Source organism: Falco punctatus (genome assembly GCF_963210335.1).
Source record: "Falco punctatus genome assembly, chromosome: 2".
Classification (NCBI taxonomy): Eukaryota; Metazoa; Chordata; class Aves; order Falconiformes; family Falconidae; genus Falco; species Falco punctatus.
The window spans coordinates 47,175,921-47,194,239 of NC_137581.1; the positions used below are offsets into that span (position 1 = coordinate 47,175,921).

The 18,319-nt window shown below is 36.0% G+C and overlaps 1 protein-coding gene across 5 annotated transcripts in view; it reads right to left on the minus strand.

Annotated features, from left to right (window-relative positions):
- Positions 1–1,133: 1,133 nt before the first annotated feature.
- RBM26 (RNA binding motif protein 26) overlaps positions 1,134–18,319 on the minus strand; it is a 59,013-nt gene continuing 41,827 nt past the window's right edge. For all 5 annotated transcript variants that reach the window (XM_080374399.1, XM_080374397.1, XM_080374401.1 and 2 more), the window contains 5 exons: positions 14,758–14,862; positions 12,091–12,300; positions 9,991–10,077; positions 6,525–6,638; positions 1,134–1,960 (listed from right to left, as the gene is read on the minus strand). In XM_080374399.1, coding sequence (XP_080230525.1) covers positions 1,871–1,960; positions 6,525–6,638; positions 9,991–10,077; positions 12,091–12,300; positions 14,758–14,862 — 606 coding nt within the window. In that variant the 3' untranslated portion in view covers positions 1,134–1,870. The remainder of the gene's footprint in view (positions 1,961–6,524; positions 6,639–9,990; positions 10,078–12,090; positions 12,301–14,757; positions 14,863–18,319) is intronic.

Consider the following 18,319-nt stretch of genomic DNA (forward strand, 5'->3'; position numbering starts at 1 on the left):
ACATACAGGGACCAAGGGAGAAAAAAAGCCACCAACAAAACCCAACTAACCAACCTACCCCACCAAAACAACCCAACCAACCAACCAACCTCAAACAAAAAACCTAAACCCAGGCAGGATCCAGGTCTCAAAAAACCCTCTAACTGAAAAGCACAGAACAAAAATTCTACAGCCAGAGCTCTTCTCTCTGGGATACTACTACTTCTACATTCCTCCATTCCGATTTTAGAATGTAAAAAAAAAAAAAGGGCAGGGACACAATTCACAACAGTTCTCCTCCACTTCCCTCTTCCCCCTCAAAAATAAAAAAATAAACCCAACAAAACCAAAAACACAGACTAAAGAAAATATACTGTGAACTAAAGTACTGTCCCCTGCGTCTATTTGCTGAATGAGATGGTGGTTTTATGCTGCAGCCATTAATGAGTTTGGGGTGGCAAACCAAACCAAAAATAAACCCCATAAGTCTAATACTTAATAAATGCATTTTCCTTTGAAAACAGACCAGCAAAACATCACTAAACGGTAATAAAACCAGGTCTTTCTGGTAAGAGAGGTCCCTTACTGCCAAGGAATACACAGTTCTCCTTCCTAAGAGGAGAAACTTCAGACCTCTCATAACAGAATGCCCCACTAGAAAGAGCCAATTAAGTATTTCTGTGAAGTATACATTTCATGTATGTACATTTTTAAATAGTGATTATACACTATAGTGTCAACTTAGTCTCTGCTAAGTGTTACTTTTGAAAAGGAAAAATGTGATCATAGACACACAGGAATAAAAAAGGTGCATTAGTGTGCACAATTTTTTTAGAATAATACCTACCAAACATTCCACTTCTCCTAATGTATTTTTCTAAATTATATTTCAGTACTGCATATATTTTTGTGGGATCAAATTTTCTTCTGCAGTTGCAGACTGCAAGGATACAGAATAAATTCCTTATTGTTGAAATATTATATTTACTTTTTGACTTAAATCAGTTTAAAATTCAGAAAACATCCAAAGGCTTTTATGCAAGAGTATACCTGTGTGTTAATGTAAATGAAACATCATTATGTTGATGTATTTTTTTATATTCAATACAACTTTAGTATAAGTGACAGTGATTAGAGCTCCTTTTGTGAATATGGGGGTGGGGGTTGCCATTTGGAACGGTCTTTTTTCTTTTTTTTTTTTTTTTTCTTTTTTTTTTTTTTTTCATTATGAAGGACCATTGCCTTAGCTTTTTTGGTTATTGCTTTTTTTTTTCCTCTTTTTTTTTTTTTTAAGACCATTCCATTTCTTTATTTTTTTAACATCTTAAAGTCATAAGGACTTATATGCAAAGCAGTCATACACTTTATCATTAAAACCCATAGGTAAAATACGTACACAAATCCAACAAAAGGCTAGTACATAGTAAAGCCTAAGCATACTACTATGCAATATTATGAATACATAACTTCAGAGACTTCGGTTTAGTACTGTTATCTATTCATTTCTGAAAACATTCACAAAGATTTTAAATGCAAATTTTCATTCCGTATCTGGAATAGAACAAAAATCATCTATGTTATAACAACTTTTGGTCATTTGTGTTTGACCAATTCGGTAAATTACAAAGAACCCAAAGAATTCTGTAACTTTCTGTAGAACTATGTAATAAAAACATTGCATATGTTCCTAGTATGATGTCTTTAGCAATCATTTACTGAAATGTAACTCAAACATCAATCTCTCAAAACGTATAACTGACCAGCTGCTTTTTAGTCTATATCCGAATCCAACTTCATCACAAAACCCCTTTTAATACAAAGATGCAGAAGTACATTAGGTAATACTAATGCAACACAGGTGCAGTTCTAGCATTGTCATTGATGAGTTGAATCATCTTCTCCATGAACGAGATTCATTATCCTCCTCCTCTTCATCATCATCTTGAAGCAGCGAGTCATCAACCAAGGATTCTTCCTGAAACTTCAAGACAAAAACGTGATACTGTTAAGGTCAGAAAATTTTAAAGATCAGAAGACAAAACAGAAATCTCCGATATCTGGAATTTATTAAAGAGAAAACTTATTTTTTAACTGATAAACAGCAACACTTTCATGAAACATACTGTATGTATAAGTATTGGGTACATATACTGATAAATAGCAAATGAAACATGTTTTCTTTCTTTTGGACTTCAATATAACCAGGACAAACGCACCTCATACCTAAAAAGCTCTTCTGATTCTTCAGCATAGCATTTATGCCCAAGCTGCAACGTTCCCATGAAACTTAAGGTGCTATACTGAAAATTAATGTTTTTGCACATTCACAATGACTATGCCTGTATTCATCCAAGAGCTTCATCTATCTGTGCCACAGTATCAAAAAGGCTGAATCTGAGATATTTTGATTTTAACAGCTTAATCAAAGGTAAAACTGATATAAAGATTTAAAAGATCAGGGCAGCAAGACAGGTGTTCACGGAAATTTTGACAAAATATATTATTTTCAATTCCTTTCAGTAACAACGTAATAACTTGATAGACTCCACAAAACCCTGAACATTTCAGGTTGACAGTTACAGGCTTCAGGGAGGTAAAGTTAAAAAAAAGATAGATAAACAGTTGATTTGATTTTCACCTACGTATAGACACAGGGGGTGTAAACATAAGCTATTCCCTGTACCAGAACTTTTCTGATTATTGCACCTATCACAGCAATTCCTGCACTAGCTGAAGGATGGACTAAACCACAAAGATGTCTTCCCCTAGCAAAACCTCCCAGGTGTTAGATAACAGTTATGATCTTGCTTGCGTATTCTTCTTGTTCCAGTAATTGTAGGTTTTTCTATAGAATTTCAAAATTCAGCAGGAGGCATGAAAGTTGATTTATGAAGTTAGGGAGCCTCCTGGAGAGATGTGAGGCTCTAGACTGAAGAAAGCCTAGAACTAAGCCTACTCTCTTTCCAGTACACTCTTCTACAAAAGGGAGAAACTATCGTCTTCATTACTTTTGTCTATATGAAGTGTATTTTAAAAAGCAGCTCTATTGACATCCAACCTGTCTGTCAATGTATGCCTGGGTACTTTAAGCCAGAGTAAAACACAGAAGCTTTCCGAGGACTTAGTCTCTTCCCCTGGCGTCTAGATGTCCAGCAGGCTGAAATATAACAGTGCTGTCAAAAAGGAAGGCATCCCGGGCAGTGCACAATGCAGAACTCCACGGTGCACAAGGCTGAGTGGCAGTAGGGATGATCAAAAAGCTGGGAACAACTTCCACATAGGGGAACAACTAGAGGGGCTTGGATTCTCTGGCCTGGAGAGAAAGTAACTGAGGGCAAGTATGACAGGAGTCCATAGGTATTGAGTGTCTCAGAAAGTCAATAGAGAACGATGGTCTTATTTGTGATGCAAGAGCAAGGGAACATCAAAATTAAACACGTAGCTGGCAGGTCCAATATAAAGACACTTATTCTGGGTAGACATAGTTGAACAGTACCATTCCCTGTTGTGGGTTATTATAGATGCTATTCAGATTCCAAAGAAACCAGACAAATTCATAAACTAAACACCTATCAAGGGCTTTCAACTACAAAGACACCACATCTCTGACTCAGCAGGTCCCTGAAATGCAAACCACTGATGATTAAAAGCTTATCTCTACTTACACCTTCCCAGGCTTCCCAGACTCAGCAGAGTCGACTTTTTTGTTAGGCAACCAGTCGTAGAGCACAAGGCATCTAGGAAGCTTAGGTGCTTTTGTAATTAAGTGGCTGCTCACCAGTGATTTTCTAAAGCACCGAAGTCCAAAAGATCTATCTGATATTTTGACAAATAGTCTAGGAGCCCTGTTTCATTATTAAGAATGTCATTCTGCTGAATGACCTAGCTCCTTTTTTTCTTTTTTCAAACATCTAGTTTCACTCAAGTCTTAAGCCTGCTATCCCTCTTTAACACAGTAATACTCAGCTGAACTAAAATGGTCATTTAGACATGGAAAAATGAAGGAAACCTATTTCATGTGTTTACAACAGCTGCTATAAAAAGAAGTTAAATGGCTCGATGAATTTTAGGCATGCAGAAACTCAAGAAGACATTTTACATATATAAAGAATGTGTGACAAACTCAGGCCACTGACTATAACCTACTTCACCTCCCAATCTAATCCTGAGAAAGTCCCAAACTTTAAACAATAAAATTGTGTAAAATTTATTTTATGCAATTGGTTGAACTTCAGTTCATGAACACGAAGTTCTTGAACTCATCCATCTGGGATCTGGGGATCATAATATACTTCAAATACTACCTTAACCAAATGCTAGAAGCAATACAAAGTGCACAGAAAGAAAGAATGGCATTTAAATGCAAAATTTTCCAAGGATTATTGAATAAAAATCCCTCGTGTGAAGAAATTTGGTGAAGGTTAGCAGGACTAATTCAGTTGTAGAAAATTCAAATAAAAAACAAATCTCTCTCAGAAAAAAAGACAAAAGAATTACATGTATTTAGCTTGTTTTGTAAATGGGCAAGGGTCACAGGTAAGTACATCAATCATGCTAAATTAAAAAAAAAAACAAAAAACCACAAACAAAAAACCAAACAAAAAAAAACTGTAATCACTGGGCCATGTAAGAATCCAGCAACACTTAAGTATAGGTAAACTCAGTATTTTTGTATTACACATTTCTTATCGCCAAGATTTCAGCAAGCATACAAAAGCAATGATCAGCTAGGGGTTTTGATCCAAGATCAACTCCTACACATTTTCCACATGAATAATTAGCCAAGGAATGACTGCTGAGACAGTTCAGAGACACCTAAACCCAATATAAAATATTATAAAAAAACATTACTTCCCCCTTAGATTTTCAAAATCTGGGAAGTTTTAGTTGAGTTCATCAACTTATGAACTACAAAAAGCTAGCACCATGCAGTCTTTTCCCTGAGTTTTCTTTCCATACTTGATGACTCCCTTTAAAGAGAACAACCATCACCTAGAACAGATGTATCCCACTACCACAGGAACTTCTCAGCTGACAAGCTGTCATCACACATCTGGGCCTGAGGTCTTTTAGAGTTTGTAAATCTGTCCTTTCCCTCTGCCAGGGCAGCCAGCGCATGTCACTTGTTACAATCTTCATTCCCTTTTCCCCACTACCTATACCCCAGAGGCTCCCTCCTACACTTAGTGTCTTTAGGTGGAGTTAAGATGAATCTCTCTGTAGTTCACCTACCAGTGAATCTGTACTTTCCTTCCCAATTTACTCCGTTGAAGTGTTTGCATATCCCTCCATACCCTTCCTTCATTATGCAAAATGAAGAAGTCTCAGTGAAGTCATTACTCAATGAGACCTCTCAATAAGGTAGACTCCTTGCAGCAACAAATATTGCTGTTGATCTTCACAGGCAACACATCTCTGAAGTGACAAAATACCTAAGACGCTCTCAAGATTCCCCAATGTATCCTCTTGTTCACTCACAGCTCATTACTATCTGACAAAGCTTGATATTTGTGTATCCAAGAAAAGTAATATTTAGTAAGTCAGAATGCACAAATGCCTAATATAAATACATGGTAGCGGAGGTAGTCTACCTGTCTTCAGCTGACATGCTAAAAAGAAATCAGCATTTTTGGAGACAGAAAACAAATACGCAAACTGACTTTCTTCAGAAAAAAGAACTAGAAAGTGAATACTACATAATGTAAAAAATACTAATAAAATTTGGTTATATCAAAACAATCTTGTGAAGCTGGTTCTATGGTAGGTCCGCCAAAACATCATAGGAAAAAGATACCGACAAAATACTATGACCAAGTAAGTCAAGGTGTACTTCTACTTCAGTTATTCTGTGACAATTATTTATATACAGTTAACTGACAGTAAATGAATTAGAAAAAAAGATTGCTTGACTTCTTCCACAAGTGGCATTTACTTCTCAAAATTCACCAACATTAGTTTTTTGAGTATAAGGAGTTAAATGCATCAAGAAATGTGGCCCCGCTGTTCCTACCTTAACCAATTAAGGTTATTTGGACAAGACTTTAAGATGCTTTCATGGACCATGATGAAGACTAACACTCAGCAGAGGTACTTCAGATGTCTGAATGAAGTTAGAAAAGGCTCTAAAATTATTCCTTCACCTGTACCAAGCCATATCTCTCTATAAAGGAAAATCAGATTCTGAAATTTGATCATCTAAGAAATTAATGCCTAAATCAGATGGTACAAAACCATGTTTTGGACAAAATCATCAAGCTCTCTCATGCAAGTTCAAACCCACTCCTTCCATTTTTTAGATACATCCTCTAGAGCTTTTTGTTGTGCAGGAAATCAAATATTTCTGCAAGGAAAAACAAAGCACCTGGGCTTTCAATAGCCTAGAAAACAAGAAATGTATTTATAGATAGATCCACTTTCTGGTGTCAAAATATGAGTGAGATTCTAAAACAGAAGTATGAACTAACAGTTCATTTTCTTTTGGAAAAACTACGTTATTTCATCTTAGAAAAGAAAAATGAAAGAAGAAAAAGAAAAAGCAAGCTTACTTCCTCTTCATCAGGTTCAGCTTCTTCTGTTTCAACAGCTGACATACTAGCAACAGGCTTGTTCCATGCCAACTTTAACTCTTGTCCTTTAAAGCGAGATCCATGAATTGCAGCCTAAAACAAGTTTGAATATTTTAGTTATATATTTCTTTGTGAGGGGAAAAATTAATTAAAGTAATACTTAAATGCCAGAAATAAACCAACCGCCTGTTTTTTTTCAAAAGAAAATCCAAGTAGCATCATGTTGAATTACTGTTAACAGGTTAAAACAAAACAACCTGATTCACTGCACATGGAATTCACACATCCTTTCAGGAAAATAATCAAAATATATTCAGAAGAAAATAAGCTTGGAAAACCATAAACCATTTGGTGATGCGGGTAACATACTGAAGCAACATCTTCCTGGTTTTTAATGTTATCTTGATGGATTCTTCACCTTTCAAAGATGGACACAAAACTGTTAATGCATAACTTACTGGAAGAAGTTATCCCACAAATACAAATTATTTTATATATTTTAAAAAAAAAACACAAAGACCCCAAACAATTGAAAAAAGCCCCTCTGTGATTACAATTTAACCTCCTGGAAAATGTTCCACTTCCTGTAAAGCTGTTGTAATTGAAATGTAAAAATTTTTAACTTATGGGATATTCATGCCTTTCTAAGTACTAGCTGCATTAAGTGGCTGCTTTGGAAATAGTATGTTCAAATTAAAGTAACATGAATGAGCATAAATCAGCGTTAGCAACATTTCGAAATAACCGTCATGGTCACAAAAGATTTATAGTACAATCTGAAAGCACAGCATAATGTGAAATGTAGAAACAATTACATGTTCAATGACATCTGAACATGAATTGTGTGATATTAAAGTCCCCAGGTATAAATTTTAAATCTGTACATATAAATTTATGATAAATTTAAAAGATTCCCTGCTTATTAAAATGCAGCTCAGGAGCTTTTTGTCCATGGTCTCATCACAATGTCACACAACTAGAATTTTAAAAGTACTTATACGTGACATTTAGGTCCAGAAACAACTTGTAATCTTTGGATGAAATTACCACTACATAAAAATGCAACATTTTGCAACAGGGAATCCTCCTCTTCCTTCCAGGCTAGAACATATACGGTCATAAAGCCTAGGCCTATTTTCATTTAAGAAGGTAAAATATTATCTGCATTTACTTCACAATTGGCCTCAACAGAGGTTTTTAATGATTACCTTCTACAGCTTTCTCCAATTGCCAGTCTTAAAGTCTGCTTTTGTAGTAAATACAAAAATTCCAGTGGAAATATATTTAATATATAAGAATATCTTAAAGGAAAATACAGATTTTATTGTATGTGATCAAACAGTTTTCATAAAATTTTGATTTTAAAATGAAGGTGCTATTAGACACAAAGTCATCTGACAAAAGTTTCAGTGCTATCTAGAATGTAGAAATCTAAAACACTGATCACGAATTCTGACCCAGCTAAAATACATACCCTCACTTTCTGGAACATATTCTGAACTTTACCTTGAATATAGCTTGAAAACCCCACCCATTCTATTTAAGAGTGATTGAGGAAAAACATACTGATTTTTAATTGCAGTTACATGGGGGGGGGGGGGGGGGAGGGCGCGCGCACGCAGATAATGTTGACTTCAACCTTTCCATCAAACCTATTTCCCTTTTCCCCCTGCCCACATCTTTCTTCATGCTCTGCACTACCTTCTTTTTCAAGTGCTTCCTATCGCTACACGTCTATGTTTGTTACTGCAAAATACTTCCATTCCCTGCTTTTTGGGTACAGAAATTTAGCTACGGCTGAAATGATTCTCCATACCAATTTTTAGGCAAAACAAGTAAGTTCTAACAGTAAAACTGTATTTTGCTGATAAACCGTTATCTGTAGTAAAACGCTGTCAAGATCCTTGTTGTGAATCATACTCCACCTGACAGAATTAAAGACTTCAATAAGTTTTCTAAAAACAGATTATTTTTCCAGGTGACCTTTTTTATTTTCAGAGAAGTAGAAGTTCTGCTCAATACTTAAAGAGTATTTCTTACATAAACTACAACGTCAGAGAATATGAAGTTGAAAAAGGAGGTACCCGGTGTCAGGAAGCACCAAAACTGAAATGACAACCTTAATTCCGTCTACTTGTGAGTATACTAATCACAACAGCTTTTACCTGCAAGCAGGTATTTCTTATTCTCTCAGAACTTCTGTTCACTGAACTGTGTTCCTTCAATACATCTGTCAATTACTGGTTCTCCCTATCAGTCAGTACATACTATGTACCATTAACTAGACTTCCTTTCTCACAGAGTAATTACAATCTGTATAGTTAGTGCTCACCGTTGCTATAACTAAGACTTTCACAAACCAAATTTCTGTGTTTCCGCAAAGCATCTTTGGCACATGCATCAAATTGTTTCTCAAAATATATAACCATAATGATACTGTAAGTGTTCAAAACTATTGGACCCATTGGCCCAATTTGCTTTGTAAACATCAGTATTTCTGTCAATTGTGTCATTGGTATCTCAAGATAAAGTGTACAAGAAGGGATGCGCCTGGCCAGGTATGAAAATTGTGTTCAAGTAAACTCCACAAGATTAACTCTATCAAAAAATAGAAATTTTGTGCAAAATGTAAACATAAAATGAAATCTTTCCGCATAACTATACTGTAAATATGAAACCATTCTTTCTGGAGTCCCTATCATTTTCAGAATACCACTCTCAACAGTGATGCAAGTATTATAAAGAAAACAAAATAATTTGCAGGAAAATATGTTATTTTGCACAGCTTCACACACTGCCTATACCATGGACAGAGTAAGGCAGGAGACCTGCTGAACCAAATATGTAAAGTCCTAATGAACCGTATGTAAGACTGCTGAATTACAACATAAGTCAACTCTGGATTTTAGTTTCTAAAAGTTACCTCTATAATAACAAAGATTCCTAAAAAAATATGTGGAAAAAGAAGGAAGGGGAGCAGAGGAAAAAAAAAAACAAACAGGAAAGAGAATCCCATCACATCAAATCACATTTACAGTATCACAGGTTTTCAGGCAAAGGTAAATCCAACTAATCCCAAATGAAATATACAGGGTCACTCTGCAGGATGTCAGTGAAGTTTCAGGAAGCCTGTGAGGGTACCAAATCTTCACGTGAAAAAAACTGGCAATTAAATAAAGATAAACCAAGACACCCAGCCAACAATTCCCAACTGTTTCTCTTGATTTCTCTCTTACATCCTGTACTTTTTGCTAGAAGCATCCTCATTTCCTAAGGATTTCAGTACTGCCAGATTTGTTTTATCTAGAATTAAACTTTTGTGTCAGATTTCTTTTAAAATGCTTTAAAATACTTGGTAATATTACATTTAATCAAATATAGAATTATCATATAGCTAGAAAGTAGTTAAATGTTGCAAAGTATTTTCAACAAAGACTATACTCACAGCTTCAGCTTCTGCTCTTGTTTTAAAAGTAATCACCGCATGGAGAGAAGAGTCATCTATCTGGCAATCTTCAATTTCACCATATTGCTTTTAATAAATTAAGAAAAAGCTTAGAGAAACAGTTCACCTGTAAAAATGCTGTCTTAAAACAAATGCTCTCAAAAGTCATGTAACATTAGAAGTGTACTTTTCACAGCCTTAATGCCAATCAGCGTATGTGTCTTTGCAATGAATACTGTTACTTCTTACTTGCATTTCTAAAACAAAAAAGTGCTGTAGTCTCTGGATTTTCTGATTGTAAACATACAAGTATGACGTAAAATTATGACAGAAACAAAGTTGTTCTGCTTCAATATTTCTCTTTTGATCAAAGAAGGGATCTTGAGATGATTCCATTAGTCTATTATGAAACTCTTCCACAAAAATATTTGTTAGATGTAGGGACTGTAGAAAAAGTTTCAAAATCAACTGGATTACACCATCTTAAGAACCTGACCCATCTATTCCTGTAATGGTCTCTATGGTATTGCTACCTTTCATGCTGCCACCAGGGTAAGCTGCAGTGCCTAACGTTTGTACTCAGATGGAATGCACTGCTGATGTACAGAGAGTTGTGACATCATATCACAGAAACAAATACAGCTCAGTGCACTTCAATGGCATTTGGAGCAAGTTTAAAACAGCAAATGCACAACCTGTAAAATGAAATAACACTTCTTCTCAGTGTTGTACTACTAACACTGTGAATAGAACTTATTTCATGACACTACTAAGGGAGGTTTCCGGTTAATATTTTTGTTCCTTCAAGATAGTAAGTTTAATACTACCTGCAATAAAACCAAAGAATAACAAGACTAAGTTATGTTTATGAAACAAACTGACACTACACAGCAAACTTAACAGTGGCAGATTCTCTGTCTTCATTTTTATATCCTTTGCAGTAAGAGATACATAATGAAATGAAAAACATGAAAGGGGACCAGCAAAATTTATTTTAGCAATATTCATAATGCAGGCTACATCACAATGTAATGTTGTAGATCAAAACCAAGTTTTTTCTTATACTCCATCATTGAAACTGGACTCAGAAACATTCAATGGTTGACCAAGTGGATTGTACAGTTTCATTTTGAAGTTCTGTGTTCTTAGTTTTACAACAAAAATTTGTTAAGTCATTGGTCAAATGTTCAGTCCATCATACATCTCTACAGAAAGTACATTTGCTCCCCTTATTGGTATGATGGTTCCCTTTTTGTTCCCCTATATAGGTATGGTGTGGTGTATTTAAGGGGAACAAAACATATATGTATGTGTGTGTATATATATATATATATATTTATAGCACTCCTGAAAACACAAAACCTTAAAAAAACCAGTATCATGGTGGAGGTATTTTTGTTGTGTTTTTTTTTTCCGGTTGTTTTTTGTTGTCAGTTTTTTTAATTTTAAAAAGGAGCCACAGGTGCTTGTTGGCTCTTGTTCTTTTGAAAAGCTGCTTGCATGGCTGCCAGACAGGAATTATTAAGTTCACTGACTGGAGTAGAATTTACTGGACTTACTGGCTTTTGGACTTCTACTTTCAGAGAATCACTTCAATTCAATATTGAAGAAAAAAAACAATGGGGTGGGGGGACACACAGAAAAAGATTCACACAATTTATGCCACTAGATACTTTTAGTATTCATTCCACAAAATAAACAAATTTCCTTTTATTCTAACCTTTAGTGGAGGGTAAAGTTTTTTATAAATTTATCTTGATTTCTCACTTTATTGTATTTGCCTATATATTACATAAATATTTGTAACAATTTCACATATATCCTCAAACAAAAACTTTTAAGTCATTACTTTATATTCCAAATTTCCTTTCATTTTAAGACCAAAACAATTAGTCTTGCTGGTTTATTCAACTAGTCGAATAAACAGTGTTAACTGCTTTGTTTTACCTTTTTTGGATATATCCTCTTTTTCCATGAACAGTTATTATGTTAAAGATTCATTCCTAAATAATATTTCCAGATTAACTGAATCAATAGAAAACAAGTCATTCAATAGAAGAACGTCATCCAAAGAACAGAAAAGGTGAAATTGCCACATACCGCAAAATGAGGAAGAAGATCTTCTCTATCACTTTCTGTAAATGCAGAGATTTCTAATGCCCTAGGTCGATGATCCACAACTGCATGCACAGGAACTCCTCTGCCTCTACCCCGGCCTCGTATTCCTCTACCTCTGCTACGTGATGCACCCCGACCTCTTGCATGAACCCCTCTACCACGAACTGAAGAAAGAATCCCTCGTTTGGCAGCCTAAGATGTTTATACATAACACATTGATGTATTAAAATTCATAATCTAAATATTCAGACAAAATTAACAAACACATATTCCAATGTCTCCTAAAAACACAATCCCACACAAGCCTCAGAAAGAGCAGCTACAGGTCTTGAAATAATAAAAGGTGAACATGTTAGTAACACTAAAAAGCTAATACTGTTAATTATTAACAAATCAAAAATAGGATGGAAATAGGAAAAGAGAACCAGGTACTAAAAACAGGTATCAAAAGAGCCCTTATCTAGGAGGATAAATCCTCGGGGGAGAAAAAAACTGCAGTACAACATTTGAAATTTCACTGACAAATTTTCTTGATGTGATTAACTACTTAATTTGTCTCTTCATACTTGTCTCTTAATTAGTCTCTGAAAGTCCATCCAGGACTTTTTATTCTGACCAGACTTAATACAGCATAACACCAGTTGGCCACAGAATTGTGAGGTATGAAACAGAGGTTCTAATGAACACCACCAGTAACGAAGTATTTGCTAAAAATTTGGCTCTACATACTAATTTCCATTCCCACAATACCTGTGTATCCTTTCTAAAGAAATGGCATGCACTCTCCAAGAAAAGTCAAAAAAGGCCTATAACAGTATCTCTAACAGCCCTTTAAAAAATAATTTGCCAAAGTTATTTTATGTTTTAAAAAAGCACTTTCCAGGATTTAATTTCAGCATTTAGAACAAGAAAAAAAATAATGATCTTTTCAAACCCAAATAGATCTGATGTAGGGAATGAATGGTAAATGAAATCACCATAACAATGTTTTTAACATACCCTACAGTGTTTACAACTCAGTGACAGTGCTACTTGAATACATGCCAATGATATCACTCGTGAAGAGATCAATCTGTTACGGCTTTATTCATGAAATTTTACAATAGCATATAGTTCACTTTTTAGTTTTTGTAATGAGATTCCTGCAGGTTTGCGTTTGTTTTTTTAAAACATCTGTAAATGGTTAAAAGTTAAAGATTACGCTGACTCAATAATCAAGCTGTATACTGTCCAGGTTTTCTCACAGTAAAATCATGGTCACCTAGAGCAGAACAGCAGGTTATGAGCCACAGAAGCAACACATGAATATTGTGAGAGTTAAACTCACAAAGACAACGTGCGAATAAAAATTTTTGTGAAGAATTTTTAAGAATAATGAAGAATCAAACACCAAGGGAAAAAAAAATCTGTATCTCTCCTTTAAATTACACAAGGGATAGATTTCATGCTGTTTCTTGAAACATACTTGTGTGCTTTATTAATAACCCTGTTTTTCTGCATCTACTTTGATCAGTATTTGCTAAAGGCTTCAGAATATTCATTTTTCTAGCAAAACATATCTTCCTGAAAGAGCAACATTTTTTTTCCAGACCCAATGAGATGGCAGAAGTTTAGCACACTCAACTACAGTGTAATGAACAAGTACTTACTTTTCTACTGCTACTTTACATATCAGTCAATTCACATATTTTCTAAAATGTACAATTTATAAATAAGCTTTCAGTACACTTAGGAAATATTACTCAACATCAGAATATATATTGCTAACATAACCTTTTATATCGTCTCTATTCAATTGGCTTGGCTTATTAACAAACCTATTTTCACAATTACCAAAGCTGCATAACAACTTAGTTTTAAAGTAATATTTTAATGCAACTTAGCCATATGTATGTGCACTGTGTTCATATGTAGTTATACATAAGACATGACCAAACTTCATTAAAGACAAGAGGGTTTTAAGTGACACAGCAGCCTGCTTAACAGTAAAAAGGGGTAAGATTATCATATGATTAAGTAGATGTTATACAATCATATAGGCAAGACAGTGCAGTGTAACACAGAATGACACCCACAGCATTCAGTTTCTCAAAATAAGACAGAGGTATGAAGAACCTTGCACAGCCTTTTCAATTACTTTACACACAAGTACTTTAAGAAAAAGCATGTTTCTATACATTGAATACTACTTGGAACACTGTATTTGGTTTTGGTAAGTCTTCCTTATCTTCAAACCAATGCTGTAATAATCTTACTTTTGGCACTTCAGCCTTTTTGGTTAATCTCAGGAGGATGCTAACACTTAAGAATAAAAGATCAAGAAGTGTATTTTACCCCTTCTGTATCAAACACAACACCACCTACAGGTAACAATTTAAAAGCACTCCACACTCTCAAGGAAGTACGACTACCACAAATCTATAAAAAAAATCACAGTTACAGAATTTAAATAGACTGGCAATCAAAATTAAAGACAATACTATTTCTCTACTTCAGTGGAATTCAGCAACTGATTTTTTTAATGTATCCATCTACATGCAACTTAATATTGCACTCTGGAAAAAAAAGTTTGATATAGTACACAAGCTAATAAACATATGAAAATTTCTGATTAAAAGTTAATTGCTACAAAAGAAGAGACAAACATACTTCCAGCTGTAGCTCTGTATATTTTCGTCTTAATTCAGTAACTTCCTCCCCAGCTTGCATCTTCTTGTATAAATCCAGTTCAGTATCTAGTAACTCTTTCTGCATCTAAGAAATTGTTACGGTAAATTATTAGTTCCACAGTTTATGTTCTCTACCAAGGAAACATTTTTCTGATAAAACCCAAGAATCTATTGCTTTACTCCCATCAGCAGGCTATTTTGGGAATACACAGAGACTTAAATGATTGGCCAGCGCTGGCCTCCAGGTAAGATAAAAGTCTGACACAGCACCTCTATCTGGAAAACAGATTCCTAGAAACTCTAAGGAAAGCAAATTTGAAACCTAGAAGCTGTAGCAGAATTTTAAACTTAACCATGTTGTGGTTTATTAATTCAGATCACAGATATAACTTTGCAGGTATACTGCTTCCTGTGCTAGGCTTTCACCTTCAAAAACAAACCAAGTACAAGTTTAGGAGTCTTGTTGGCAAGACAAAACTTCAACGTGTAGTAGTATGATCTGAGTTTGGTGATGTCGAACCTTTTAGACTACAAAGCCAAGGCCAATGGAACTTTTTCTGAACTACAGATACACAAAATAGAAAATGCAAAAGCATATGGTAGTGATGATGAGATTAAAACCGACACGCACCAAAAAAAGCAGTGCAATTACAAATGAATACACATTCTCTAATCAGTATCGAGTAAAAGCATCCAAGTTTATCCAAGTTCTGTTCAGACCACAGTAGAAAAAACACAGTGACAAGACTCTGCTAACAAAAGGTTGGTCACTGATGCACCCAGAGTTGTCTTCCAGCACACAGTACATTAAAAAAATTTTTTGGCCAGTTCAAAAATATATATGAAACTGAAACGTGTCTCTGAACCAAAACTGAGACATGTTCATTGCAACCACTGAGGTGCATGTACAGGTGCAGGAAAAATTTTCATGCTCGCATAAAGCCTTATTTGAAGTTCTGTTCCAAACTAAAAGCTTTCTTTTTTTTTTCCTTTTTTTTTTTTTTAATGGAAAAAACAGCAGCCAAATGTTCCAGTAACATCACAAATGAAGAATAAAATTATAGATGATTGTGAAACAGTTTTGCATTTACACCCACTGATTCAGAACCACTGCATGTATTCAAAGGCTGGCTGTCAAGAGATAAAGATTTTGCAGTTGTGACATTTGGAAACCAAGTATCATCACTGAATGACAAAGAAGGGGGGTTTTTTTGTTTCTTTGTTTTTTCCTGAAAGCTTTAAAAGAAAAAAACTGGATTATTCAACTGGCAACCTCACCCTGAACCCCTTTCAGCCCCATTTTCCGCTTACCTACAGCAACCACAGAAAAAAAATCCATTATCTCCTGTATAATGGTTTTCAAGGTTTTCAAAATTGGAAAGTGCTTCTCTCAGATCCCACTGTGTTGCAATGATAAGGCAAAACATCCACTTCTGAAGTTCAATAATAACCACCAGTTGGAACTCAGAAAGCAGCCTGTGACACTGGTGGCGTAAAGACTTTTGAGGTTTATTTCTAGTGCTTTTAATGAAAATTTTTCTTTTATAGAGTTGTGCCGGGTTTCAAAAAGAAAATACCTCCTTCAAGATACAGCAAGAGGCAGCAAAGGTTCCTACACTCAGGAGGCAAGAGTATTTTGTAAACTGCATGAACTGGAAGATGACAAAAATAGGTAAAGATAATGGCACAGTTACATGGGTCTCAAGTTTGCAAGGTCTTCTGAGCTGTCCAGGTTTTAAACGCTAAGAAAATGCAAGAGAACCTGGAGCAAAGCCTTTCAGAAAATTGTCAAAATTGTAAATTTTAACAGAAGACTCCATTAATTCCCCACTTTCACAAAGGTCAGATGGGACTGATTTTCTCTCTTTCAGATGTTAACAAAACAACGCACACAGATAAAGCACAATCTCCCTGAGAGGAAAGCTATCAGTAACATCAGCTTTTCTACAGTTCAGATGATTTGTTCGTTACAAAACGGGTTTGCTTAGAATGTTTCTTCACTTTCCAGATTACTAAGGCAATGGAAAACCAGTTGAAGAACTTCATTAAAATTAGCATATCACCTTGCTTTACTAAGTAAAAACAACAATCACACAAGGAAGCAGCAGACCAGGTTGCCAAGCAGAGGGTGACATGGGCAGAAGAGACCTCAACATCAACAAAACCAAGCTGAAGGGGGACCACCTCAAGCACACACATACCAATCCACATACATGAGGGGGGGCCTACAGAACAGCATCATGGGTGAAGATCTCACTTCTTTTCAGGGAAATCAGTGCCTCTGGGAACAGCCTGTACACACCAATACATCCAACAAGTGAAGAATGAGGAAGATCAGATCTGTGTGCAGTTACAGGGCTACAATCTCACTGGGACTACAGAAGTATCGCAGAAAAACTCACGCAACTGGGGCGGTGCAGAGGATGGATACAGTCTCTTGAAGAAGGACAAGCCAGGGTGGCAAGGAACAGGAGTTGCCCTTTAAGTGAGAGCGCAGTATGAATGCACAGAGCTCTGTCTGGGGACAGATAACGAACCAGACGAAAGTTTATGAATCAGGATTAAGATGACAGACCTATGCAGGTGACGTTGCAGCGGGTGTGTACTACACACTGATGAGGTAAAAGAAATAGATGAGGCTTTCTTCAGACAACTGGAAGAACCCTGCTGTTTGACAACCTTGAGCCTGGGTATCTGCTGGAAAGACAGGATCATTTTCAAGAATCACATCCTCCAAGTTCCAGAGCACGTAGGAAACAAAGCAAAGGTGGCAGGATGCCTGCCTGGATGAGCAAGGAGATCCTAACAAAACTTAAATCCAAAACTAAGATGTATAGGAGGTGGCAGTAGGGTCAGATTACAGAAGGAATGTAAACTAACTGAGCATGCAGGCACCAGTTTGGAAAGCCGAAGCCCACCTAGAGTTGAATCTGGCAAAGGGGGCAAGAAACAGGAAGGGCTTCAGCACATGTGTCAGCAGCAAGAGGAACACTATGCTGTGAAAAATGCGGGCTGACAGCTGAATGTGAAAGGGGACCTGGCAATAGACGACATGGGAACAGCTGAGGTACTCTGTAACTCCCACTCCTCAGACTTTACTGGAAAGACTCACCCTTCAGCAATTCCAGATACTGAGACTAGCGGAAAAGCAAGAAGACTTACTCTTGTTGGAAGAGAATCAAGTTTGGAAACATTTAAACAAACTGGACATACACAAAAACCTGGGACCCAACAGGATGGAACCCTTAAATACTAAAGGAGCTTGCTGAAGTCACTGCAAAGCTCATGGCATCTGGGGAGGTTCCTTGGGACTCAGAAAAGCAAGTATCACTCTGATCCTCAAGAAGGGCAAGGAGATCTGGGGAACTGCATGCTGGTCAGTCTCACTACAATCCCTGGGAGGAGGAAGGAGTAAATGACCTTGGAAACCATTTACAAGCATATTAAGAACCAGGTGATTGGGGACAGGGAAGGAGAAATCATGCTTGACCTTAACAGCTGTCTAAAATGAGATGACTGGCTTGGCGGACAAGAGCAGAGTA